The sequence below is a fragment of the Haliotis rufescens genome, unplaced genomic scaffold (genome assembly GCF_023055435.1).
Source record: "Haliotis rufescens isolate VD_foot unplaced genomic scaffold, xgHalRufe1.0.p SCAF_10, whole genome shotgun sequence".
Taxonomy (NCBI): Eukaryota; Metazoa; Mollusca; class Gastropoda; order Lepetellida; family Haliotidae; genus Haliotis; species Haliotis rufescens.
The window spans coordinates 22,890,895-22,918,069 of NW_025963780.1; the positions used below are offsets into that span (position 1 = coordinate 22,890,895).

The 27,175-nt window shown below is 40.7% G+C and overlaps 1 protein-coding gene across 3 annotated transcripts; it reads left to right on the forward strand.

Moving 5' to 3' along the window:
* Nucleotides 1-9,619: 9,619 nt before the first annotated feature.
* LOC124130877 (hornerin-like) lies at nt 9,620-23,564 on the forward strand. 3 transcript variants are annotated; one of them, XM_046493925.2, is made up of 2 exons: nt 9,620-10,410; nt 23,185-23,564. In XM_046493925.2, the coding sequence occupies exons 1-2, from the start codon at nt 9,642-9,644 to the stop codon at nt 23,343-23,345; spliced, it is 930 nt and encodes a 309-aa protein (XP_046349881.2). In that variant the 5' UTR covers nt 9,620-9,641; the 3' UTR covers nt 23,346-23,564. The 3 variants fall into 3 exon arrangements, with proteins under 3 accessions (XP_046349881.2, XP_046349882.2, XP_046349880.2); XM_046493926.2 differs by lacking the exon at nt 23,185-23,564 and adding an exon at nt 17,961-18,345; XM_046493924.2 differs by lacking the exon at nt 9,620-10,410 and adding an exon at nt 17,164-17,345 and having other exon boundaries at nt 22,510-23,564.
* Nucleotides 23,565-27,175: the final 3,611 nt, after the last annotated feature.

Below are 27,175 nucleotides of genomic sequence, written 5' to 3' on the forward strand. Positions count from 1 at the left end.
CTGCATCGTTAATGTTATCTATTCCTACATCGTCAGTGTCATCTACCACTGCATCGTTAGTGTCATCTACCACTGCATCGTTAGTGTTATCTACCACTGCATCGTTAGTGTCATCTACCACTGAATCGTAAATGTTATCTATTCCTACATCGTCAGTGTCATCTACCACTGCATCGTTAGTGTTATCTACCACTGCATCGTTAGTGTTATCTATTCCTACATCGTCAGTGTCATCTACCACTGCATCGTTAGTGTCATCTACCACTGCATCGTTAGTGTTATCTACTCCTACATCGTCAGTGTTATCTACCACTCCATCGTCAGTGTTATCTACCTCTGCATCGTCCTAGTTATCTACTCCTACATCGTCAGTGTCATCTACCACTGCATCGTTAGTGTTATCTACCACTGCATCGTTAGTGTTATCTATTCCTACATCGTCAGTGTTATCTACCACTGCATCGTCAGTGTCATCTACCACTTCATCGTCAGTGTTATCTACTCCTACATCGTCAGTGTTATCTACCACTGCATCGTCAGTGTCATCTACCACTTCATCGTCAGTGTTATCTACCTCTACATCGTCCTAGTTATCTACTCCTACATCGTCAGTGTTATCTACTCCTACATCGTCAGTGTTATCTACTCCTACATCGTCAGTGTTATCTACTCCTACATCGTCAGTGTTATCTACCACTGCATCGTCCTAGTTATCTACTCCTACATCGTCAGTGTTATCTACTCCTACATCGTCAGTGTCATATCTACCTCTACATCATCAGTGTTATGTACTCCTACGTCGTCAGTATCATCTACCTCCTGATCGTCAGTGTTATCTACCACTACCAAAATAAATAAAAAATGAATACGGCGAAACTGGACCACCTGCTGGCGACCCCATCAATTCACCAAAAAGATTGGAAGTGGCTGTTTTGTGTAATACAAGAAGTTGCGTTGTAAATCATTTTACGTTTGTTTGTTCGTTTGTTGTTTAACACCGCACTCAACCCCATTCCAGCTATATGACGACGGTCTGTAAATAATCGAATCTGGATAGGACAATCCAGTGATTGACATCATGAGCATCGGTCTACGCATTTGGGATGCAATATCAATGTGACCAATATTTGAATTGTATATAATACCGAATCCTAACCCTTCCAGAACTTTTATCTGTATCTTTTTAGATTAAGTCGAACGCCCTTTCAAAGTCTATAAGTTATGACATACCCGGCTTTTCGTTCTCTTTTGTCTCAAAGGTAAAATCACATACATTTCATCACTAATACATCTACCTGGAATATAGCAAATCTACCATAAACTAAAATATCTCAAACAATCTTAATTTGATCAACCTTTATTTTCTAAAATTCTGAGGTATTTAAACATTGCATTCAGTGTGCTAATGTAAAACTATATATTAAAAACCCCTCTTCTTTATTGGGCCTGTTATCAGTGAAATACGGTAACCTCTACAATCTCATTAAAATCAGACCTTAGTTCTCGCTACCGCTAAACAAAGATCTGAAGACATCCCATTAGGGGTCACGTCAGACTGACCTTTCATCCAACCAATCAGTGCGTCGCTTTCCAGATTATGAAAGTGACAGTCGGAATGTGATTTCTAATCATACAACCTCGAAAACTTTAACATGGGGTATACCGAACGATAGTTACGGGTTTAACGACTGATTCCTTACAATCTAGACCATCGATCTATTAGCTATTCCAGAATGTTTTTTGTTCAGGTTTCAAAATTTTAATCGGAATTTGTCAAAATATGTTTCGAAGCGAAGTCGCCAATTTGTAATTAGTGCCGTAAAGCACGAGAAAGCTGCCTTCTGATTTGTCATTACATTGGTCGGTCAAAGTTCGCACAAGGTCGGTCTGACGTGACCCGTAATGGGATGTCCTCAGATCTTTGTTCAGCGGTAGCGAAAACTAAGATCTGATTTTAATGAGATTGTTACCTCTACAAAGTCATAATATAAGACATAACTATATTAACAGGAATTGGGAAATTTTTACTTCCGATTTGAGAATTTTGATGGACATTTGCTGCAGACTGAATAAGAACCTCTGAACCGCTCTAGATAACCCTTGTTGCAGCCAGTAAATATATGAGTATGTTTAATGCTGCTGTCAGAAATATTTCATCAACATTGCAGTATCCAGTCAATAATAAATCCTGGATCATGAAACCTGTTTTGTTTTGTATGTTTGTTTGTTGTTTAACGGGGGGTTGGGTGGGTGGGTGGGTGGGATGTGGGTTTGGGGGGGTGGGGGGGTGGGGAGATGATCCAGGTCCAATGTGTATCGGGTGATTACAGTCTGCCCCCGAGTGGAATGATTATACTTAGATGACGTATGTCATTGTTCTTGCTACCTGTCATTGGTCTTCCTGACTCGAAACCATATTCACTCACTCACCTCCATTGTAATATGTAAGTTGTTGTTATTGAAGGATTTAGTCATGTATTTGTGGACCCACATCCAACAATCTTTTCAAAAATCTTCCCAAAGATTAACCTGGAATGCCAATGATGTCAGACATTCTTTTCTAATGTCTTTTATTGCCTTGGATAATTCTTTCACACATATTGTCCGTTCTAGATGTTTATATTGTTGAGGATTTGAGATTGGAGCAATTATTCTGTGTAAAAAGTCCTTAATATCGATTGTTCTTGTTGTTTGCGAAGAGGGCAATAACAAAATGACGTCATATGAATGTATTGTAGCAAGGTGACGCCATTGCATGTGACGTCATGCATTGTTCATTACATCACGGATTCAGCTGATGATTCCACTTGGGCTAAGGAAAGCCACTTTTGTCTACATTTAATAAATAGTCTATAGGTAACATAAAGAATAACCTACTCGCAACAGGGCCGGTCGGGTAGCCTAGTGGTTAAAGCGTTCGCTCGTCACGCCGAAGACCCGGGTTCGATTCCCGACATGAGTACAATGTCTGGAGCCCATTCTGGTTTTCCTCGGCGTGATATTGCTGGAATATTGCTAAAAGCGGCGTAAAACCTCACTCACTCACCTACTCGCAACAACGATTTACGGATTTCTGAACCACTTGAATTAAAGTAAGAAGACGGAAATTACAAAATGTATTAACTCAGGACAGATAATCCGAAATTCCTCGTATGTTTTCTAAAAATTTCTGAAGAGGAATAAGCGAGTTTGCCAGTCTTGATGCAGTGATAGTTAAGCTACAAGAGATACAGCCTAAAGGCTTCACAGTGGCAATCGGCTGGTAATTAGGTTCTGACGTCACGCTGTTGTAGGAGGAAGACCCACACCTAGGACAGATTTATGACCCCGCACCTCGACAGCCGTGGATATAACCCGAGTCTGATCAGTGGTCAGCCATTCTCACTCGGTCAGTCAGTCCAGAATAACCATGGTCCATCAACTCGTCGTCGCTGTGTGTGTGGTGTTGGGGCTAGCCTCTCACCAGGTGTGTGCTCAGTGGTGGGGCATGGGTCAAGGTCAGGGTCAAGGTCAGGGTATGGGTCAACTTGGAGGATTAGGTGGCGGTGCGCTTGGCATGGGACAAGGTCAAGGTCAAGCTGGAGGGTGGGGAAACAATCTCTTCCAACCGTTGAGACCCAGTATGCAAGACAATACCCTGTACCAGACCTGTATCGCCAAGAACTCCAACGGCGATGACATGAGGGTCACCTTCAGCCTTGGCAACAACAACAACTTCAACAACCCCATGTTTAACCGATTCGGTGGAGCCCGTAGCCTACGTCTCTCAGCTGTCATCGCTTCCAACCCTGCTTCAACTTTTCAAGGTCAGTTCCAGTTGGTCGTCACTGAATTCTCCCGCACTGAAGAAGTGTGTTCCAGCCGTGCTCTCGGCGACATCCTGACCGACCGTACCTGGTGGAGCCAGTCCCGTACTCCCCGCGGCATCGTGGGCACCCCAATCACCATCAACCAGGGACAGACCGCCACCTCCTCTGAGACCGTGGAGAACCTGTCCTTCGAGGAGCTGACCGGCCGTGGACTGGCTCTGTGTCCCTCTCACCAGATCTCTGGCTCCACCTGCATGGACGTCATCCCTCTGTGCTGCAAGATCGGCTTCGACAGTCAGCCTGCCACCACCTCTTTCACAGCCCAGAACCAGCTCTTCGGCCAGGGACTTCTCGGCATGCAGAACCCAGGTAGCAACAACGGTTTGGGAGGTGGATTCAACCAGGGAATGGGAGGCGGACAGTCTCAGGGAATGAACCAGGGACTCCCTGCAGGACTGAACGGAGGATTCGGTCAAGGTGGACTCCCCTCAAACAACGCTGGCTCCCAAAACATGCGACTCTCCTTCTAGACTGGACTTATGTAGACTTGTCAATAGAATTTTAGTCATTAAGATATTTATTTAGCATTCATTTAGCATATTAATTTATTTATCATTACGATTGCTCAAATACTTAAATGCCATTACATTTTAGCAACGGGTGGTCCAGCCGTATAAGGCTCTGTAATTCGCTATGCAGAGTTGCCTAACTTAGCCGTCCCAGAATCCGGTGCTCTTGAGTTCGAATCCCAGATTCACCCTCATTATTATACTTGTGTTCACGGGCTTCAGCAAAGTGGTATAAATGTAGGACCTGCATCCCTTTGTACTTTCCTCCGATGTCAAGCGGACACGCCATCATATAATGGCAATGCTGTTCATTATCTCATAATCATTGTGTGTACGCAACTGTTTTCTTAATAAACGCATCTCTCTTTATATATGTTGGTTCTCATCCTTCAGTCACGTGGTATGTATGTCCATATTTGGCGCGGGGAAGTCGGGTAGCCTAGTCGTTAATGCGTTCGTTCGTCACCCCGTAGACCCGGGTTTGATTCCTGACATGATTACAATGTGTGAAGCTCATTTCTGCAGTCCCCCGCCGTATATTGCTGGAATATTGCTAAAAGCGGCGTAAAACCATACTCACGCACTCCCATAATTGCTGCACAAGGCGAACAATGTTCCATTCCAAGAATAATATGTAATCAAATATATACAAAAGTCTTCTGCACCATTTAACTAAAACAATACGGAAGCCGTTGACCACGGTTGAATGGGCACTGATGATCGTTATAAGATGTTACTTGTGAGTGAGTGAGTATGGTTTTACGCCGCTTTTAGCAATACTTCAGCAATATCCCGTCGGGGGACACCAGAGATGGGCTTCACACATTGTACCCATGTCGGGAATCGAACCCGGGTCTTTGGCGTGACGAGCGAACGCTTTAACCACCTCCCCTAAGATGTTACTAAAGTCTGAAACAAAAACTGCAGATGAAATATGTATGCTTGAGTTTCTCTTTGGCGAGTCTTGACTTTTTGGCGTACAGCGACACCTTGTCAATCTGGACGGCACCGTTTCCTTGGAAATCTTCAGGATTAACAAAGTTCCGGCTGAAAGAATCGTTGACAAGGAGTGAGATGACAGCTTCCACGCATACCAGACCATATTAATCAAATATTCATACTATCCTTAGTTTATACCCTTTTGACCGCCTATGTGGTCTAGTGGTGGAGCGCCTGCTCGGAGAGTGGAAGGTCGGGGTTCGATCCATGGCCGCGTCATACCAAAAGACGTTAAAAGATGGTTCTTGTTGTTACACTGGCGGCGCTAAACGGTATAACGGCGCTTAAACAAGGATCTATCCACGCAATTGGAATACGATGACATGTATCAACAAAGTCAAAGGGCCTGACCACCCGATCCCGTTAGTCTCCTCTTACGACAGGCATAAGCGCCTTTTAAGACAAACATGGGCTGCTGAGGACCTATTCTAATCCGGATTTTCAAGGGTTCCGAAAACCAGTGGTGACACCAGGCGCCCTCGAAAAGGGCGAGCATCCCCTGCATTACTTCTTCACGGGGACGGGGTCTAAGGGGGGGCCAGTCGTCTAAGGCGCCGCGATTCGCTGTGCAGAGTTGCGTCCCTTGGGCACGCCAGAAACCACTGTGGGTTTCACCGAAGTGGTAAACGTCTGAGACCTGCATCACTTGGGACTTTCCTCCCACATTAAGCTGACACGCCGTGATATAACTGGAGTACCGTTAAAAGCGGCGTTAAACCCAACTCACTCACTCACTCACTCACTCACTCACTCACTCACTACTTCTTCACGCATGAAGGAAAAAAGAAAATGTTAAAAAGGATCTAACTGAATAAGGAAATTGTAGCTTTGGTAAAACTGTTCCTTACTGGTATAGATATTGGTATCTATCCAGATCTAGTCTGTCATACAGACCCTGGTACAAATATATCCGATACAGCCCATGCAATTCTAGATTACTGCTGTGTCTGAAAATGAAGAGAGTCTATGGGCTTCTTTTGATATATTATAATTAAGAAAATTTAACAACTGGGATTTTTTGCTTTAAGATATGTTCATTTCAGAGAAAGTTTCTCTCTACTTGCCCGCTATGCCAACGAACGACTTTTCAAACACATGTGTGACGTCTTTCTATTGTTTAAACTATACATAAATTTTCAGGAATCGACACATTTTTGTCAATGATACATCCTTTTATACAGCAATTTCTTCCGTCTGTAACACGTGCTTCGAATTTGTTTTAAATCATAAGCCCTGACTTGAAGTATTAAAACATATGTATGGTTCTTGTTCTGGTTCTGTCCTGGTTCTGGTTCTGGATCTGGATCTGATCTGATCTGATCTGATCTGATCTGATCTGATCTGATCTGATCTGATCTGATCTGATCTGATCTGATCTGATCTGATCTGATCTGATCTGATCTGATCTGATCTGATCTGATCTGATCTGATCTGATCTGATCTGATCTGATCTGATCTGATCTGATCTGATCTGATCTGATCTGATCTGAATCTGGTTCTAGTTCTGGATCTGGATCTGGTTTGGATCTTGATCTGGTTCTGGTTCTGGTTCTGGATCTGGATCTGGATCTGGATGGGGTTTTGGTTCTGGATGGGGTTGGTTTTCGGGTTCGGGTTCGGGTAAGGATGTCCTTACCCAGGCGGAATTCAAAGCAGGGGTTACGGGCTGAAATATTGCCGTTACATACACTCTTCAAAAAAAAGAAACGCACTGGTAGATTTTTTGTAGATTTATTGTACCTAATAAAGTCGATATATTTAATTTAATATCATAGATACGAATATGAAATTTTGGTGCTCGATAGTCACATGTTGTCGTTGTACAAAGGTATTGAAAACTGTTCATTGTCATGTCACATAAGGCTACGAGGTCGCGCTTAACTCAATATCTCGTGTGACCGCCCCGGGCAGCAACCACGGTTCTGCATCTCCTCGGCACTGACTGGATAAGTGTACGAATTCTGTCCTGCGGAATTCTGTGCCATTCTGCTTGTAACGCGTTGGCCAGTTGTGGGAGTGTCTGCAGCGTGTTCTGACGTTGACGTACACGTCGATCGAGTTCATTCCAGATGTGTTTGATTGGGTTGAGATCTGAAGATCTCGAAGGCCAGGGCAAGGCGTTGATGTTGGCATTATGAAGGTAGTCTACCGTGACACGGGCTGTGTGCTGTGGAGCGTTGTCCTGTTGAAACAGCTCCCTCTGGCGGTCAATGATTGGAATAAGGTGAGGTTGAAGAATTTGATTCAAGTTGCGATTTGCTGTCAAATTCCCCTGAACCACAAATCTCGTGGTGTAGGATATGGCCCCCCACACCAGGACACTACCGCCACCAAATTTGTTGAATTCACGTACACAATGTGGGGCAAAACACTCATTTCGTGAAGAGGAAATTGAGATTCATCGCTAAACCACACTCGTCTTCAGTTACTCAAATTCCAAGGCTGTAAGGTATGGCACCAACGCAAGCGTCGCTGTCGATGGACCTGTTGCAAAACAAGGACGATAACTGGTCTGCTGGGTCGGATTCCAGCCTCGCGAAGATGGTTCCTGACAGTCTGGTCCGATATCCTCCTAACACCAGGGATGCTTCCTGCAGTCTCTGTAGCTGTGACATTGCGATGACGTGGGTTGAACAGTCGAATGTAGCGATCTTGTGCAGGGGTGGTAACTCTTGGTCGACCGGTTCTCGGACGATGTGCAGTTGAATTGAACTGTCTGTATCGGTCACAAAGGCTGCAAATGGTGTTGTGGTGGACTTTGAAGTGGCGTGCAACAGAAGTCTGCGATCCCCTCTTTGGATACGACCTATCGGCAGCGCTCAGTCTCGGCATTTTCGAACTTGAAAAATGTTGATAATTGAATGACAAATTATTGGCTTATGCTTGCCTTTTCATAGCCACTACCACGAGTTATGAATGCCATAACTTGCACATGCATTTTGCTTTACTGTTTTCCTACATGACATTTTTGAACAAGTGTGAAAACAATGCCGTTTAAGACATTGCAAATCGACAGTGGCTGCGTTTATATACCGGATCTTTTTTGTAGTCAGGTTAAATGAACTACATACTACCTGTGCGTTTCTTTTGTTTAGAAGTATATACCGAAAATCTTTGCCGAAAAAAACTAAAAATCCGAAAAATATATAGATATTCTTGTTCTGGGCTCTATATTTCTTATGATACCCGTCTACACTATTTCAAAATGGGTATGCAATTGATAAAACACTGGTTTAGGACCCCGTGTAATTTTAAAGAGCCGTGCAAATTGCATGATAAAGATTAGCTTGCGACGAAGCTTGACGCACGTGAAACAGCGTCAGAGAACACATTTCTCGTGCAGCACGAAAGGGTGACTCACACAGTATAAATACACAAACTACCAAAAAATCTGGTTTAACATTTGAATATTTTCCAAAAGAGGAATCTTTTCTCAAAGTCTGAAATCAGGAATGTGTTTTATAAGGGAATATCCTCGTAACTCTCCATTCCATAATTATAATGTTTGTTTCTTTGCTGTTTAACGCTGCAATATTCCAGCTATAAGACGGCGCTCTGCAAATAATCGAGTTTGGACCGGATAATCCAATGATTGACATCATGAGCATCGATCCACGCAATTGGAATACGATGACATGCATCAACAAAGTCAGCGAGTCTGACCACCTGATCCCGTTAGTCGCCCCATTACACCAAGTATAGTTGCCCTTACGGCAAGCATGGTTTGCTGAAGACCTATTCTACCCCGGATATTCACAGGCCCATAAATATAATGAGTTACTCGGACATTCTCCTCTATTAAGTTACCACTAATGAGCAGTCGATTGGCATTTTCTTTCTTTTCCCTTTTTTAACAATTTGGTTTCAGGTATCTCATACATAATACACTTTTACGTTGTTTTTTCTTAACACACGTCTTTCTTTTAAGGCCCCTGTCGCGTTCTGATTTGATAAAAGTAATATTATTATTTCATGAGAGCCTAAGAAAATATATAAACATAGTAGTTTTTCCATATTTGAGATGACGTTTGATGGTACACGCTTCGTTGAACACGGAAAATACTCAGTGGGACAAGTTACGACAGTCGCCTTAAGGGGGTAGTGCAACAATCAGCTGGTAATTAGGTTCTGACGTCACGCTGTTGTAGGAGGAAGGCCCACACCTAGGACAGATTTATGACCCCGCACCTCGACAGCCGTGGATATAACCCGAGTCCGATCAGTGGTCAGCCATTCTCACTCGGTCAGTCAGTCCAGAATAACCATGGTCCATCAACTCGTCGTCGCTGTGTGTGTGGTGTTGGGGCTAGCCTCTCACCAGGTGTGTGCTCAGTGGTGGGGCATGGGTCAAGGTCAGGGTCAAGGTCAGGGTATGGGTCAACTTGGAGGATTAGGTGGCGGTGCGCTTGGCATGGGTCAAGGTCAAGGTCAAGCTGGAGGTTGGGGTAACAATCTCTTCAATCCGTTTACACCCAGTATGCAAGACAACACCCTGTACCAGACGTGTATCGCCAAGAACTCCAACGGCGATGACATGAGGGTCACCTTCAGCCTAGGCAACAACAACAACTTCAACAACCCCATGTTTAACCGATTCGGTGGAGCCCGAAGTCTGCGTCTCTCAACTGTCATCGCTTCAAACCCTGCTTCAACTCTCCAAGGTCAGTTCCAGTTGGTCGTCACTGAATTCTCCCGCACTGAAGAAGTGTGTTCCAGCCGTGCTCTCGGCGACATCCTGACCGACCGTACCTGGTGGAGCCAGTCCCGTACTCCCCGCGGCATCGTTGGAACCCCCGTCACCATCTACCAGGGACAGACCGCCACCTCCTCTGAGACCGTGGAGAACCTGTCCTTCGAGGAGCTGACCGGCCGTGGACTGGCTCTGTGTCCCTCTCACCAGATCTCTGGCTCCACCTGCATGGACGTCATCCCTCTGTGCTGCAAGATCGGCTTCGACAGTCAGCCTGCCACCACCTCTTTCACAGCCCAGAACCAGCTCTTCGGCCAGGGACTTCTCGGCATGCAGAACCCAGGTAACGGTTTGGGAGGTGGATTCAATCAAGGAATGGGCGGCGGACAGTCTCAGGGAATGAACCAGGGACTCCCTTCAGGACTGAACGGAGGATTTGGGCAAGGTGGACTCCCCTCAAACAACGCTGGCTCCCCTAACATGGGCGGACTAGGGTTTTGAATTGTTCTCTAACAGTCTCAAACAGTCCCTTAAATTTAAAAATGTCATCCCTTCAAATATGTTCTTAAAGAAAATATTTTTTATTTATTGATACCATAAAACGTTTAATTTGTTAAATTTATTTATGGCCTTCCTCTTCTGTAAAACTATTTATAGCCAATAATGCGTTGGTAGTTATGTTGTAATGCTGAAGAAGTGCATTATTATGTTAGATAAACATTTGCACTGATGTGTATGACTTCATGGTTTTGTCAGTAAATATATTATCCCTGAATACAGTGTTTCTTGTCCCAACGAGTGGCCATTCGTCAAAAACGGTGCCATTTTATGTGCAGAGTTGCGTTCCTTGTGCACGCCAGAAAACTACGATCGTGTGTTCGAACTCCAGTTCGCCCCGATTATGTTTCTAGGTTTGTGAGCACCATACCCGTGCTCGTGGGTTTTACCGAAGTGGTAAACGTCTGAGACCTGCATCACTTCGGGCTTTCCTCCCACATTAAGCTGACACTCTGTGTTATAACTGAAATACTTTTCAAAGCAGCGTTACCCAACTTTGGTATCATCCCAAAACATGGGATTTTGTTACTTGGTCTCTCTCTCTCTCTCTCTCTCTCTCTCTCTCTCTCTCTCTCTCTCTCTCTCTCTCTCTCTCTCTCTCTCTCTCTCTCTCTCTCTCTCTTTATCATAGAATGTGAGGATGAGGAATATCACAAAATTGACAAGACGCGATTGATCATAAATAACCGTAGATCGAAATACAATGTATATAGTACGTTTCTTAGCAATTAATTTATCCGGCATGGATAAAGTTCAACTAGATAACACATTTCAGGACCCGGTTATATCAATCTTTAAGGATACGAAAAGTTATAATTAAACCTCCATTAATTAATGTGCCATTAAATTAGGTTATATCAAACTTTCAATCACACCATCCGCACATTAACGGGTCATTACATTAATGGGGGTTTTGAAGTACAATTTATCTACATTTAATCCACACATGCCTAATAATATGCGCTTATACGTTGATAAAATACAGTGGTCTGAAGTTGAAACCTTCTGTGTTGCACAAACTTATTTGTTTGCTAATACGAAATTGTATGGAACATGATGGAGGAATACTCTAATTGAATGACGCGGGAAGGGAAATTATATACTTAAAGTCCTATTAGTTAATGATAGTTTAAAGACGGCTTTGTACAACCCGTTTTAATTTCGCCATTTACAAACGAAACATGAAAGAATTTGATAGCCTCTACGAACAGGAAATTACGAAACACCCAGGTACAAAAAATTAGCTGTATCCATATAGGTAGGTAGTGTCCTTGTATCCATACAACACATTACAATACAGGTAGGTATATTCCTTCTGTCCATACAACACGTTACAATACAGGAAGGTATATTCCTTCTGTCCATACAACGCGTTACAATACTGGTAGGTATATTCCTTCTCTCCATACAACACGTTACAATACAGGTAGGTATATTCCTTCTGTCCATACACCACGTTACAATACAGGAAGGTATATTCCTTCTGTCCATACAACACGTTACAATACAGGAAGGTATATTCCTTCTGTCCATACAACACGTTACAATACAGGTAGGTATATTCCTTCTGTCCATACAACACGTTACAATACAGGAAGGTATATTCCTTCTGTCCATACAACACGTTACAATACAGGAAGGTATATTCCTTCTGTCCATACAACACGTTACAATACAGGAAGGTATATTCCTTCTGTCCATACAACACGTTACAATACAGGAAGGTATAATTCCTTCTGTCCATACAACACGTTACAATACAGGAAGGTATATTCCTTCTGTCCATACAACACGTTACAATACAGGAAGGTATATTCCTTCTGTCCATACAACACGTTACAATACAGGAAGGTATATTCCTTCTGTCCATACAACACGTTACAATACAGGAAGGTATATTCCTTCTGTCCATACAACACGTTACAATACAGGTAGGTATATTCCTTCTGTCCATACAACACGTTACAATACAGGTAGGTATATTCCTTCTGTCCATACAACACGTTACAATACAGGTAGGTATATTCCTTCTATTCATACAAGTAAACGTCTGAGACCTGCATCACTTTGGGCTTTCCTCTCACAATAAGCTGATACGCCGTGATATAACTGGATTATTGTTAAAAGCTGCGTTAAACCCAATTCACCCACTCACTCTATCCATACAACACGTTACAATACAGGTAGGCATTGTCCTTCTCTCCATACACCACGTTACAATACAGGTAGGCATTGTCCTTCTCTCCATACACCACGTTACGATACAGGTAGGTATATTCCTTCTCTCCATACACCACGTTACAATACAGGGAGGCATTGTCCTTCAATCCATACACCACGTTACAATACAGGTAGGCATTACAGATACAGCATGTCACCATATAGGTAGATATCTTCATTATATCCATACAAAATGTTACCATATAGGTAGGTATATTCCTTCTCTCCATACACCACGTTACAATACAGGTAGGTATATTCCTTCTCTCCATACAACACGTTACAATACAGGTAGGTATATTCCTTCTGTCCATACACCACGTTACAATACAGGTAGGTATATTCCTTCTCTCCATCCAACACGTTACAATACAGGTAGGTATTGTCCTTCTCTCCATACACCACGTTACAATACAGGTAGGTATATTCCTTCTGTCCATACACCACGTTACAATACAGGTAGGCATATTCCTTCTCTCCATAGACCACGTTACAATACAGGTAGGTATACTCCTTCTCTCCATCCAACACGTTACAATACAGGTAGGTATATTCCTTCTGTCCATACACCACGTTACAATACAGGTAGGTATATTCCTTCTGTCCATACACCACGTTACAATACAGGTAGGTATTTTCCTTCTCTCCATACACCACGTTACAATACAGGTAGGTATTGTCCTTCTCTTCATACACCACGTTACAATACAGGGAGGCATTGTCCTTCTATCCATACAACACGTTACAATACAGGTAGGCATTACAGATACAGCATGTTACCATATAGGTAGATATTTTCATTATATCCATACAACATGTTACCATATAGGTGGATATCTTCATTATATCCATACAACATGTTACCATATAGGTGGATATCTTCATTATATCCATACAACATGTTATCATATAGTTAGATATCTTCATTATATCCATACAGCATGTTATCATATAGGTAGATTTCTTCATTATACCCACACAGCATGTTATCATATAGGTAGATATCTTCATTATATCCATACAACATGTTATCATATAGGTAGATATCTTCATTATATCCATACAGCAGGTTATCGTATAGGTAGATATCTTCATTATATCCATACAATATGTTATCATATAGGTAGATATCTTCATTATATTCATAAAGCATGTTATCATATAGGTAGATATCTTCATTATATCCATACAACATGTTACCATATAGGTAGATATCTTCATTATAAACATACAGCATGTTATCATATAGGTAGATATCTTCATTATACCCATACAACATGTTACCATAAAAGTGGATATCTTCATTATATTCATACAGCATGTTATCATATAGGTGGATATCTTCATTATATCCATACAGCATGTTATCATATAGGTAGATATCTTCATTATATCCATACAACATGTTATCATATAGGTAGATATCTTCATTATATCCATACAACATGTTATCAAATAGGTGGATATCTTCATTATATCCATACAGCATGTTATCGTATAGGTAGATATCTTCATTATATCCATACAACATGTTATCATATAGGTAGATATCTTCATTATATCCATACAGCATGTTATCAAATAGGTGGATATCTTCATTATATCCATACAGCATGTTATCGTATAGGTAGATATCGTCATTATATCCAAACAACATGTTACCATATAGGTGGATATCTTCATTATATCCATACAACATGTTATCATATAGGCGGATATCTTCATTATATCCATACAGCATGTTATCATATAGGTAGATATCTTCATTATATCCAAACAACATGTTATCATATAGGTAGATATCTTCATTATATCCAAACAACATGTTATCATATAGGTGGATATCTTCATTATATCCATACAGCATGTTATCATATAGGTAGATATCTTCATTATATCCATACAACATGTAATCATATAAGTAGATATCTCCACAATCTCATTAAAATCAGATCTTTGTTCTCGCTATCACTAACCAAAGATCTGAGGACATCGCATTACGGGTCACGTCAGAACGACCTTTCATTCGACAAATCAGAGCATCGCTTACCAGATCATGAAAGTGACAGTCGGAATGTGTTTTCTAATCAAGCAACCTCGAAAACGTCAACACGGGGTATTCCGAACGACAGTTACGACACTATCTCTCGCTTCAGTGGGATAAACATTTGAACGGAGGAGGCGTTGAACAGTGTGTGGGAAGCACTGCTATACAATCTCAACCATATATTAGACATTCCAGAATGTTCGTTTGGTCAGTTTTCAAAATTTTAATCGAGAAGAGTGTCAACATATTTTTCAAGCGTAGTCTGAAATGGAAGTCGCCTGGTTGAAAAGAGTGCCGTAAAGCTCGAGAAAGCTGCTTTCTAACTGGTTGACGTTGGCTTCTTGTTAGTCATTTCAGTGGTCGGTCAAAGTTCGCGAAAGGTCGTTCTGACGTGACCCATAATGGGATGTCCTCAGATCTTTGTAAAGCGGCAGCGATAACTAAGATCTGATTTTAGTGAGATTGATATCTTCATTATATCCATACAGCATGTTACCATAAAGTTAGATATCTTCATTATATTCATAAAGCATGTTATCAAATAGGTAGATATCTTCATTATATTCATACATCATGTTATCATACAGGTAGATATCCTCATTATATTCATACAGCATGTTATCAAATAGGTAGATATCTTCATTATATCCATACAACATGTTATGATATAGGTAGATATCTTCATTATATTCATACAGCATGTTATCATATAGGTAGATATCTTCAATATATTCGTACAGCATGTTATCATATACATGTAGGTAGATATCTTCATTATATCCATACAGCATGTTATCATATAGGTAGATATCTTCATTATATTCATACAGCATGTTATCATATAGGTAGATATCTTCATTATATTCATACAGCATGTTATCAAATAGGTAGATATCTTCATTATATTCATACAGCATGTTATCAAATAGGTAGGTATCTTCATTATATCCATACAGCCTAATAATAATGATAACTCGTGAGGGTGTTGGAAAGAAATATTCCGTTACTGAAAATGCTTGAAAAAAATAATTGGTCCTCAGGTGTATAATGAAATAACCGAAATCATTGATATATTGAAAATATGGATCAGATAGAAAAAAGGCGGCTTACATAAGAAAGTGTAATCTCTCTTACAGGTCACATTAGGTATATTTAATACAAATTTGATCTTCATTCCACTCTTCGCCTTCTCTAGCCTATACTCATCCTATTTTACGGTGGCCCATAAGGGACATGGAGTCTGTTTATCCATATTTTGATATTTCACGTACTGTTATCGTAACCTTTTGCAAATTAACACGATTTGTCATACAAATATGTGATAAATCATGTATAAAAACAACTGAAAACATGGAAAATGTACTTTCAAGTAGCTATTGAGTCGCTGAAATGTGATGCGAAATTGTCAAAAACTAAAATGGAAATGTCAAAAACCAAAACGAAAATGTCAAAAACAAAAGCGAAAATGTCAAAAACTAAAATGAAATTACAGAAAACTATTTCCGACGCGGTGATAATATTTCCACCGCGGTAGAAATAGTTTTCATCGCGGTGGTAATATTATCACCGCGGTGGAAATAGTTTTGTGTATTTTCATTTTAGTTTTTGACATTTTCGCTTTTGTTTTTGACATTTTCATTTTAGTTTTTGACATTTTCGTTTTTGTTTTTTGACATTTTCATTTTAGTTTTTGACATTTTCGTTTCACTTTTCAGCGATTCAATATCTTCTTTACACATGATTTATCACATATTTGTAAGACAAAACGTGTTAATTTGCAAAAGGTAACGATAAAAGTAAGTGAAATATTAAAATATGGAAAAACAGACTCCATGTCCCTTATGGGCCACCGTACTATTTAGCTCTTTAGATTAATATTTTCTAAATTATATAAATAATAAGAACAAGTTATTAATGTGAATTCATAAGAAAACGACCTTCATGCTCGACGGGTATTTTTTATTTTTATTCAAACGTTTACAAAAACTATATTTCAGGGACTATATGTTAGTCTAAAGAACGTGCTGCCTTGTGAATTCATTAGCAAACAAATGGGGTCGGCCACTTAACTATAGGTATGTTGTCAGGATGGGTACACGTAGAGTGAGCCTACATTGACATAACCTCAAGGTTTAATTGGGACAATCAGCTCTCAATTAGACCCTGACGTCACAAGGCAAGAGGAAGATCCACTGCTAGGGCAGATTTATGACCCCGCACCTCGACAGCCGTGGATATAACCCGAGTCCGGTCAGTGGTCAGCCATTCTCACTCGGTCAGTCAGTCCAAAATAACCATGGTCCATCAACTCGTCGTCGCTGTGTGTGTGGTGTTAGGGCTCGCCTCTCACCAGGTGTGTGCTCAGTGGTGGGGCATTGGTCAAGGTCAGGGTCAAGGTCAGGGTATGGGTCAACTTGGAGGATTAGGTGGCGGTGCGCTTGGCATGGGACAAGGTCAAGGTCAAGCTGGAGGGTGGGGGAACAATCTCTTCCAACCGTTGAGGCCCAGTATGCAAGACAACACCCTGTACCAGACCTGTATCGCCAAGAACTCCAACGGCGATGACATGAGGGTCACCTTCAGCCTTGGCAACAACAACAACAACTTCAACAACCCCATGTTTAACCGATTCGGTGGAGCCCGTAGCCTACGTCTCTCAGCTGTCATCGCTTCCAACCCTGCTTCAACTCTTCAAGGTCAGTTCCAGTTGGTCGTCACTGAATTCTCCCGCACTGAAGAAGTGTGTTCCAGTCGTGCTCTCGGCGACATCCTGACCGACCGTACCTGGTGGAGCCAGTCCCGTACTCCCCGCGGCATCGTTGGAACCCCCGTCACCATCTACCAGGGACAGACCGCCACCTCTTCTGAGACCGTGGAGAACCTGTCCTTCGAGGAGCTGACCGGCCGTGGACTGGCTCTGTGTCCCTCTCACCAGATCTCTGGCTCCACCTGCATGGACGTCATCCCTCTGTGCTGCAAGATCGGCTTCGACAGTCAGCCTGCTACCACCTCTTTCACAGCCCAGAACCAGCTCTTCGGCCAGGGACTTCTCGGCATGCAGAACCCAGGTAGCAACAACGGTTTGGGAGGTGGATTCAACCAGAGAATGGGCGGCGGACAGTCTCAGGGAATGAACCAGGGACTCCCTTCAGGACTGAACGGAGGATTTGGGCAAGGTGGACTCCCCTCAAACAACGCTGGCTCCCAAAATATGCGACTCTCATTCTAGACTAGACTTATGTTGACTAGTCAATAGACTTTCAATAACTTTCAATATTTATCATTCATGTACCATATTAATTTATTATCACTCACTACGAATTCTTTCATGTCACAAGAAATTTATAACCGATAGTGAGTTGATGAGCCCATAATCATTGTGTGTGTGGACAGATTGTGTGTGCAACATATTTTCTAATAAAAAGACTTCATTAAAGTTGTTTTATGTTCAATTTACGTATTATCCCCAGACATGGGATTTTGTTACTTGTCCCTTCTCTCTCTCATGCAGATGGAATTGTGTCAAACCGCTGGGCGCGTCTGTCAAAGTACATGTTCACTTTGTTTACGGATCCGTCGACCTAAAACAGACAGACAGACAGACAGATTTATTTGTATTAAGGCCATTTGCCCCAATTGCCATTTGACCCATTTTATAACACTGGTATGGGTAGCTGTTTGGGCTCATTTGCAAAATCTTAAACCAATATTTAATGTATTTTACATGATAAATAGTATGAAGTGGATACCTGCCACATTCACCATAGGCTACTGCATTTGCAGTTCTGTAGTCCGTGTGGAGTAAAATTTTACAAAATTTGCGGTGAACAATTTCAATCGTATTCCATTTTTGGTATCCCCAAATCTCAGCATCATACAATAATATTGGTACAATTTTTTTATCAAATATAAAGAATGCTTCCGTAACCGAAATGTCATCACGTCGTATTAAAGTGCTTTGTTTGCTTGCTCGCATAAAGTTTTACAGGCCTTAGTCCAAATTAATTTGGGAATGAAAATAGGTCCCAAATATTTATAGGAATTAACCGTTTTCATCCGTTCACCGTTATAATATCATTTCAAATTTTTTGACAAGGGTGCTCCCATTTTAAACACAATAATTTTACTTATCTCAGTATTAATATCCATACCCCATTTATAAGAGTATAAATATAATTCATCAAGACGTTTTTGTAATTTTAATACACTGTCTGCAACAAGTATTAAATCGTCGGCAAACAATAGGGCAATTATATTTAACATTTCCTCTGAGATAAAAACACCATCCTGGAATTTACTTTCCAAAAATATAACTAATTCGTTGATAAATAAAGAAAACAGTACTGGACTAAGAGTACAACCTTGTCTTACCCCACATGAACCATCAAAATACTCAGTAATTTTCTTGCCATAATCGTATGTTACAGTTGCTTTAACATGATAATACATACTCTGGGTAATACATAAAAACTTGCCATGAATACAATTTTGCAATAAAATACACATTAACTTACTCCTATTAGCCATATCAAATGCTTTTCTAAAATCAATGAAAGCGCAATATACTTTTCCTTTTTTTGCGAGTGATATACTTTTGTATAATAGTTTGTAAATTGAAAATGTTATCAATAGTGGTATGTTCTTTCTTAGACCCCCCTTGATATTCACCAATTATACCTCAAAACATAAGAAAACATTTTACCCATTATATCACTTGTACTACCTTTTTTATGCAGTGGCATTATTATTCCCGTTGACCATAATTTTGGGTAATGTCCACTGGACAACACTGCATTAAACAAAATGACAAGATATGGAGTTAATACATTTTCAACAGATTTGTACAATTCTGGTGGGTGTCCATCATCACCAGGTGATTTTCCACACTTTAAATGGTGAAGAGCGTTTACAACATCTTGTTCGATAAAATCACACGATAAAATAGCATCTTGATTTTGACAGTCTGGGCATAAGCTACCATTATGATATTGAAGAAACTCACTAACTTCAGTTGAGAAATTCTTATCTCCTATTGACACTGGATTAAGTAATTCCTTAAATAAATCTACCCAAGTTGCAGGTGCGATGCCAGTGTCCTGCGAGCTTGAGGTGATATACCGTTACACAAGTCTCCAAAATGTTGAACAGTTACTAGCATTCGCAGCATTAACTAATGCTTTTGTAATGCTCTGCTTAAAATAAGTCTGTTTTTGTTTACATAAAGATTTAAATTTGTTTCTAATGTTCTTGTATAAGTTATAGTTTTCCGGAGAAGACACCTTTCTGAATGTATTCAAGAGTTTAAACTTTTCTCTCTTCAGGTGTTCACACTCTTCATCAAACCATTCTGGTTGTTTCTTTAAGCCTATATAATTAGACCTCTTTACTTTCATATTCCTTCCACAGTATTGCATTATATGCTGTAACTTCTCTGCGGCTTTATCAACATCAATTTCCACACAGGCAATAAAATTATTCATATAGTCTTCACTCTTATCCACGTTCCATGTATATCTACCCCTGTCCTCACCTAGGCTGTAATCCTGTTCTAGAGTGTCTACTACAATAAATAATGATGAGAAATAACAAATATGGGAAGATGGTCAGACTCAGTGCGACTTATAACTTTAAAGTCCTCTACATTCTTGTAAATGGATGCTGACACACACATATAACCTGGTGAGCTAACACTTGTTGCTCTAGTATAGGTATAATCCCCTTCATCAGAAAACCTGCCATTTAGTAAATATAAACCAAACGTCTCAGAAATCTTTCCCATCATTGTCAACGACTTGGTCCTTGTTCTTTCGCTCTTCAGGGCTGACATTCTGTTCATACACAATATCATCCATTGGTAGATGATCAACTGCATCAAAACCAATATAATCGAAATCGGTTCCAGTTCTACTATTGAAGTCTCCACACAAGATGAAGTTATTTTCCGGGATTTCGTCTATGAGCACTGCAAGACGGTAAGTAATTCCTTAAATTAATCTACCCAAGTTGCAGGTGCGATGCCAGTGTCCTGCGAGCTTGAGGTGATATACCGTTACACAAGTCTCCAAAATGTTGAACAGTTACCTGTCCTTCGAGGAGCTGACCGGCCGTGGACTGGCTCTGTGTCCCTCTCACCAGATCTCTGGCTCCACCTGCATGGACGTCATCCCCCTGTGCTGCAAGATCGGCTTCGACAGTCAGCCTGCTACCACCTCTTTCACAGCCCAGAACCAGCTCTTCGGCCAGGGACTTCTGGGGAAGCAGAACCCAGGTAGCAACAACGGTTTGGGAGGTGGAATCAACCAGAGAATGGGCGGCGGACAGTCTCAGGGAATGAACCAGGGACTCCCTTCAGGACTGAACGGAGGATTTGGGCAAGGTGGACTTCCCTCAAACAACGCTGGCTCCCCAAACATGCGACTCTCATTCTTCTTTCTTCAGAAAATCCAAACATCAAACTTCGCAATGCACCTCGCCTATTGGTATTGGTAAAGTTTTCACCAAGTTCGAAAAGAAAATATGTAGAAGTTTTCAAATTATAGGTCACACAAAAAATGTCCTCGGAAGGACGACCGAAATGACGGATGGAATTTCTTGGTATAACTATATACCCCGCCCTTTTAGGTCTGGGGTATAAAATGTTTAACTTGAAAACGGAAACAATACAGAAATGTAAAACTTAGTTAGCATATCATTGGGTCGGCGATTTTGAACCACTCTTTTCAGATGTTAATCCAGGACTAACACTGACCATTGATTTGTCACTTCATACTACCTACACTGAAATTTCTGATGACACAGACGCAGAAAACGTGGGGGTAAAAAACAGGTAGTGAAATAAGGTTCAACCAAAAGCTTGTGGTAAGACGACCGACGGGATCGGGTGGCCAGGCTCGCCGACTTGGTTGATGCATATCATTGTATCCCAATTGCGTGGAGTGGATCGATGCTCACTGGATTGTCTGGTACAGACTCGATTACTTACAGACCGCCGTCATATAGCTGGAATATTGCTGAGTGCGGCGTTAAACAACAAACAAACTAAACCAAATCTGTATACTTGCACGAGTCTTGCCTTAGGGCAATAATTATTAGTTTAAATAATATTATCTAAATTATATAAATAATAAGAAAATAAGAAAACGTATGAAGGGTCGACCTTCATGCTCGACGGGTATTCTATTATTTTTATTCAAACGTATACAAAAACTATATTTCAGGGACTATATGTTAGTCTAAAGAAAGTGCTGCCTTGTGAATTCATTAGCAAACAAATGGGGTCGGCCACTTAACTATAGGTATGTTGTAAGGAAGGGTACAAGTAGAGTGAGCCTACATTAACATAACCTCAAGGCTTAATTGGGACAATCATCTGGTAATTAGGTTCTGACGTCACGGAGGAAAGAGGAAGACCCACACCTAGGACATATTTATGACCCCGCACCTCGACAGCCGTGGATATAACCCGAGTCCGATCAGTGGTCAGCCATTCTCACTTGGTCAGTCAGTCCAGAATAACCATGGTCCATCAACTCGTCGTCGCTGTGTGTGTGGTGTTAGGGCTCGCCTCTCACCAGGTGTGTGCTCAGTGGTGGGGCATGGGTCAAGGTCAGGGTCAAGGTCAAGGTCAGGGTATGGGTCAATTTGGAGGATTAGGTGGCGGTGCGCTTGGCATGGGACAAGGTCAAGGTCAAGCTGGAGGGTGGGGAAACAATCTCTTCCAACCGTTGAGGCCCAGTATGCAAGACAACACCCTGTACCAGACCTGTGTCGCCAAGAACTCCAACGGCGATGACATGAGGGTCACTTTCAGCCTTGGCAACAACAACAACTTCAACAACCCCATGTTTAACCGATTCGGTGGAGCCCGTAGCCTACGTCTCTCAGCTGTCATCGCTTCCAACCCTGCTTCAACTCTCCAAGGTCAGTTCCAGTTGGTCGTCACTGAATTCTCCCGCACTGAAGAAGTGTGTTCGAGCCGTGCTCTCGGCGACATCCTGACCGACCGTACCTGGTGGAGACAGTCCCGTACTCCCCGCGGCATCGTTGGCACCCCCGTCACCATCAACCAGGGACAGACCGCCACCTCCTCTGAGACCGTGGAGAACCTGTCCTTCGAGGAGCTGACCGGCCGTGGACTGGCTTTGTGTCCCTCTCACCAGATCTCTGGCTCCACCTGCATGGACGTCATCCCTCTGTGCTGCAAGATCGGCTTCGACAGTCAACCTGCCACCACCTCTTTCACCTCCCAGAACCAGCTCTTCGGCCAGGGACTTCTCGGTATGCAGAACCCAGGTAGCAACAACGGCTTGGGAGGTGGATTCAATCAAGGAATGGGCGGCGGACAGTCTCAGGGAATGAACCAGGGACTCCCTTCAGGACTGAACGGAGGATTTGGGCAAGGTGGACTCCCCTCAAACAACGCTGGCTCCCAAAACATGCGACTCTCATTCTAGACTAGACTTATGTAGACTAGTCAATAGACTTTCAATAACTTTCAATATTTATTATTCATGTACCATATTAATTTATTGTCAATGAAACGTATCACTCACTACGAATTCTTTCATGTCACAAGAAATTTATTACCGATAGTGAGTTGATGAGCCCATAATCATTGTGTGTGTGGACAGATTGTGTGTGCAACATATTTTCTAATAAAAAGACTTCATTAATGTTGTTTTATGTTCAATTTACGTTTTATCCCCAGATATGAGATTTTGTTACTTGTCCCTTCTCTCTCTCATGCAGATGGAATTGTGTCAAACCGCTGGGTGCGTCTGTCAAAGTACATTTTCACTTTGTTTACGGATCCGTCGACCTAAAACAGACAGACAGACAGATTTATTTGTATTAAGGCCATTTGACCCATTTTATAACAGTGGTATGGATATCTGTTTGGGCTCATTTGCAAAATCTTAGACCATTAGACCATTTTACATAATAAATAGTATGAAATGGATACCTGCCACATTCACCATAGGCTACTGCATTTGCAGTTCTGTAGCCCGTGTGGAGTAAAATTTTACAAAATTTGCGGTGAACAATTTCAATCGTATTCCATTTTTAGTATCCCCAAATCTCAGCACCATACAATAATATTGGTACATTTATTTTCATCAAATATAAAGAATGCTTTCGTAACCGAAATGTCATAACTTCGTATTAATGATTTAACTGACCAAAGTGCTTTGTTGCTTGCTCGCATAAAGTTTTACAGGCCTTAGTCCAAATTAATTTGGGAATGAAAATAAGTCCCAAATTTTTATAGGAATTAACCGTTTTCATCCGTTCACCGTTATAATATCATTTCTAATTTTTTTACAAGGGTGCTCCCATTTTAAACACAATAATTTTACTTTTCTCAGTATTAATATCCATACCCCATTTATAAGAGTATAAATAGAATTCATCAAGACGTTTTTGTAATTTTAATACACTGTCTGCAACAAGTATTAAATCGTCGGCAAACAATAGGGCAATTATATTTCACATTTCCTCTGAGATAAAAACACCATCCTGGAATTTACTTTCCAAAAATATAACTAATTCGTTGATAAATAAAGAAAACAGTACTGGACTAAGAGTACAACCTTGTCTTACCCCACATGAACCATCAAAATACTCAGTAATTTTCTTGCCATAATCGTATGTTACAGTTGCTTCAACATGATTATACATACTCTGGATAATACATAAAAACTTGCCATGTATACAATTTTGCAATAAAATACACATTAACTTACTCCTATTAACCATATCAAGTGCTTTTCTAAAATCAATGAAAGCGCAATATACTTTTCCTTTTTTTGCGAGTGATATACTTTTGTATAATAGCTTGTAAATTGAAAATGTTATTAATAGTGGTATGTTCTTTCTTAGACCCCCCTTGATATTCACCAATTATGCCTCAAAACATAAGAAAACATTTTACCCATTATATTGAGAAGTGATATACCATGAAAGTTATAAGGATCACTTGTACTACCTTTTTTATGCAGTGGCATTATTATTCCCGTTGACCATAATTTTGGGTAATGTCCACTGGACAACACTGCATTAAACAAAATGACAAGATATGGAGTTAATACATTTTCAACAGATTTGTACAATTCTGGTGGGTGTCCATCATCACCAGGTGATTTTCCACACTTTAAATGGTGAAGAGCGTTTACAACATCTTGTTCGATAAAATCACACGATAAAATAGCATCTTGATTTTGACAGTCTGGGCATAAGCTATCATTATGATATTGAAGAAACTCACTAACTTCAGTTGAAAAATTCTTATCCCCTATTGACACTGGATTAAGTAATTCCTTAAATTAACCTACCCAAGTTGCAGGTGCGATGCCAGCGTCCTGCGAGCTTGAGGTGATATACCGTTACACAAGTCTCCAAAATGTTGAACAGTTACTAGCATTCGCAGCATTCATTAATGCTTTTGTAATGCTCTGCTTAAAATAAGTCTGTTTTTGTTTACATGAAGATTTAAATTTGTTTCTAATGTTCTTGTATAAGTTATAGTTTTCCGGAGAAGACACCTTTCTGAATGTATTCAAGAGTTTAAACTTTTCTCTCTTCAGGTGTTCACACTCTTCATCAAACCATTCTGGTTGTTTCTTTAAGCCTATATAATTAGACCTCTTTACTTTCATATTCCTTCCACAGTATTGCATTATATGCTGTAACTTCTCTGCGGCTTTATCAACATCAATTTCCACACAGGTAATAAAATAATTAATATAGTCTTCACTCTTATCCGCATTCCATGTATATCTACCCCTGTCCTCACCTAGGCTGTAATCCTGTTCTAGAGTGTCTACTACATTAAACAATGATGAGAAAGAAGCAAATATGGGAGGATGGTCTGACTCAGTGCGACTTATAACTTTAAAGTCCTCTACATACTTGTAAATGGATGCTGACACACAAATATAACCTGGTGAGCTAACCTAATCAGAAAACCTGCCATTTAGTAAATATAAACCAAACGTCTAAGAAATCTTTCCCATAATTGTTAACGACTTGGTCCTTGTTCTTTTCGCTCTTCAGGGCTGTCATTCTGTTCATACACAATATCATCCATTGGTAGATGATCAACTGCATCAAAACCAATATAATCGAAATCGGTTCCAGTTCTACTATTAAAGTTACCGAACAAGATGAAGTCATTTTCCGGGATTTCGTCTATGAGCACTGCAAGAAAAGTTTCTAAAACTTCAATGCCCTCAGTAGACTAACATCTAGTCTCTGAAATGAACATATCGTGCAGAAAAAACAGTTGTTCAGTTATCTTAATAAAAAAATATAACAAAAGGGAGCCCAGTGACTCTCTTCATTTTCAGATACTGCAGTAATCTAGACTTGCCAAACATTATAGACTTGCATGGGCTGTATTTGATATATATTTGTATCAGGGTCTGTAAGACAGACTATGCCCTCCGGTACACACAGGCAACTATTAGCCTTCTACCAGTAATGGATACATCACTGGATTCAAGAAAAACACAGTCAACCCATTCGTCATGTATCCTTGCAAATACGATGAATGTTGATCACTAACATATACCGCGACACCTCCACTGTATCGACCTGCCTTCTTCTCTTTAGGTCGAACTGACTGAAATGAAATGAAATCAGGAAAAACAAACTTAAAGTCATCTAAACATTTTGCCCACGTGTCGGTTAAACAGATAATATTCTGCTTACACACGAAGTCAAAGAAGACATTATTAAACACAGAAAGTAATACCAAAAAATAAATGAAACAAGACTATTTAAGGTGACCAGGGCTCACTAATACACATGGCTTCGAGTTCAACATATTTCTAAGTTCAAAACATGTAAAAAGCAATATTTTCTAAGAAAATCCACTTAGCAAAATCAAACTCTGAACTGCATCTCTCCCATTGCGTCTAGAAAATGTACCTCCATTTGGAAAAGAATCCATGAAGAAGTGTTTAAGTTATGGGTCGCACAAATATTATAGTAAAAAAATATTCAAAAGTTCAAAACATGAAAATAAATATATATATTTTCAGAAAATACACACTGTACCCTAACTTTGAAATGAAATCATGCTGTAGTTTCCGAATTATGGGTCTCACGAATGTTTGGTAAAAATATTCTAAGTAAAAAAGTGAAAAACAAATGTATTTTCTTTCTTCAGAAAATTCAAACATCAAACTTCGCAATGCACCTCGCCTATTGGTATTGGTAAAGTGTTCACCAAGTTCGAAAAGAAAATATGTAGAAGTTTTCAAATAATAGGTCACACAAAAAT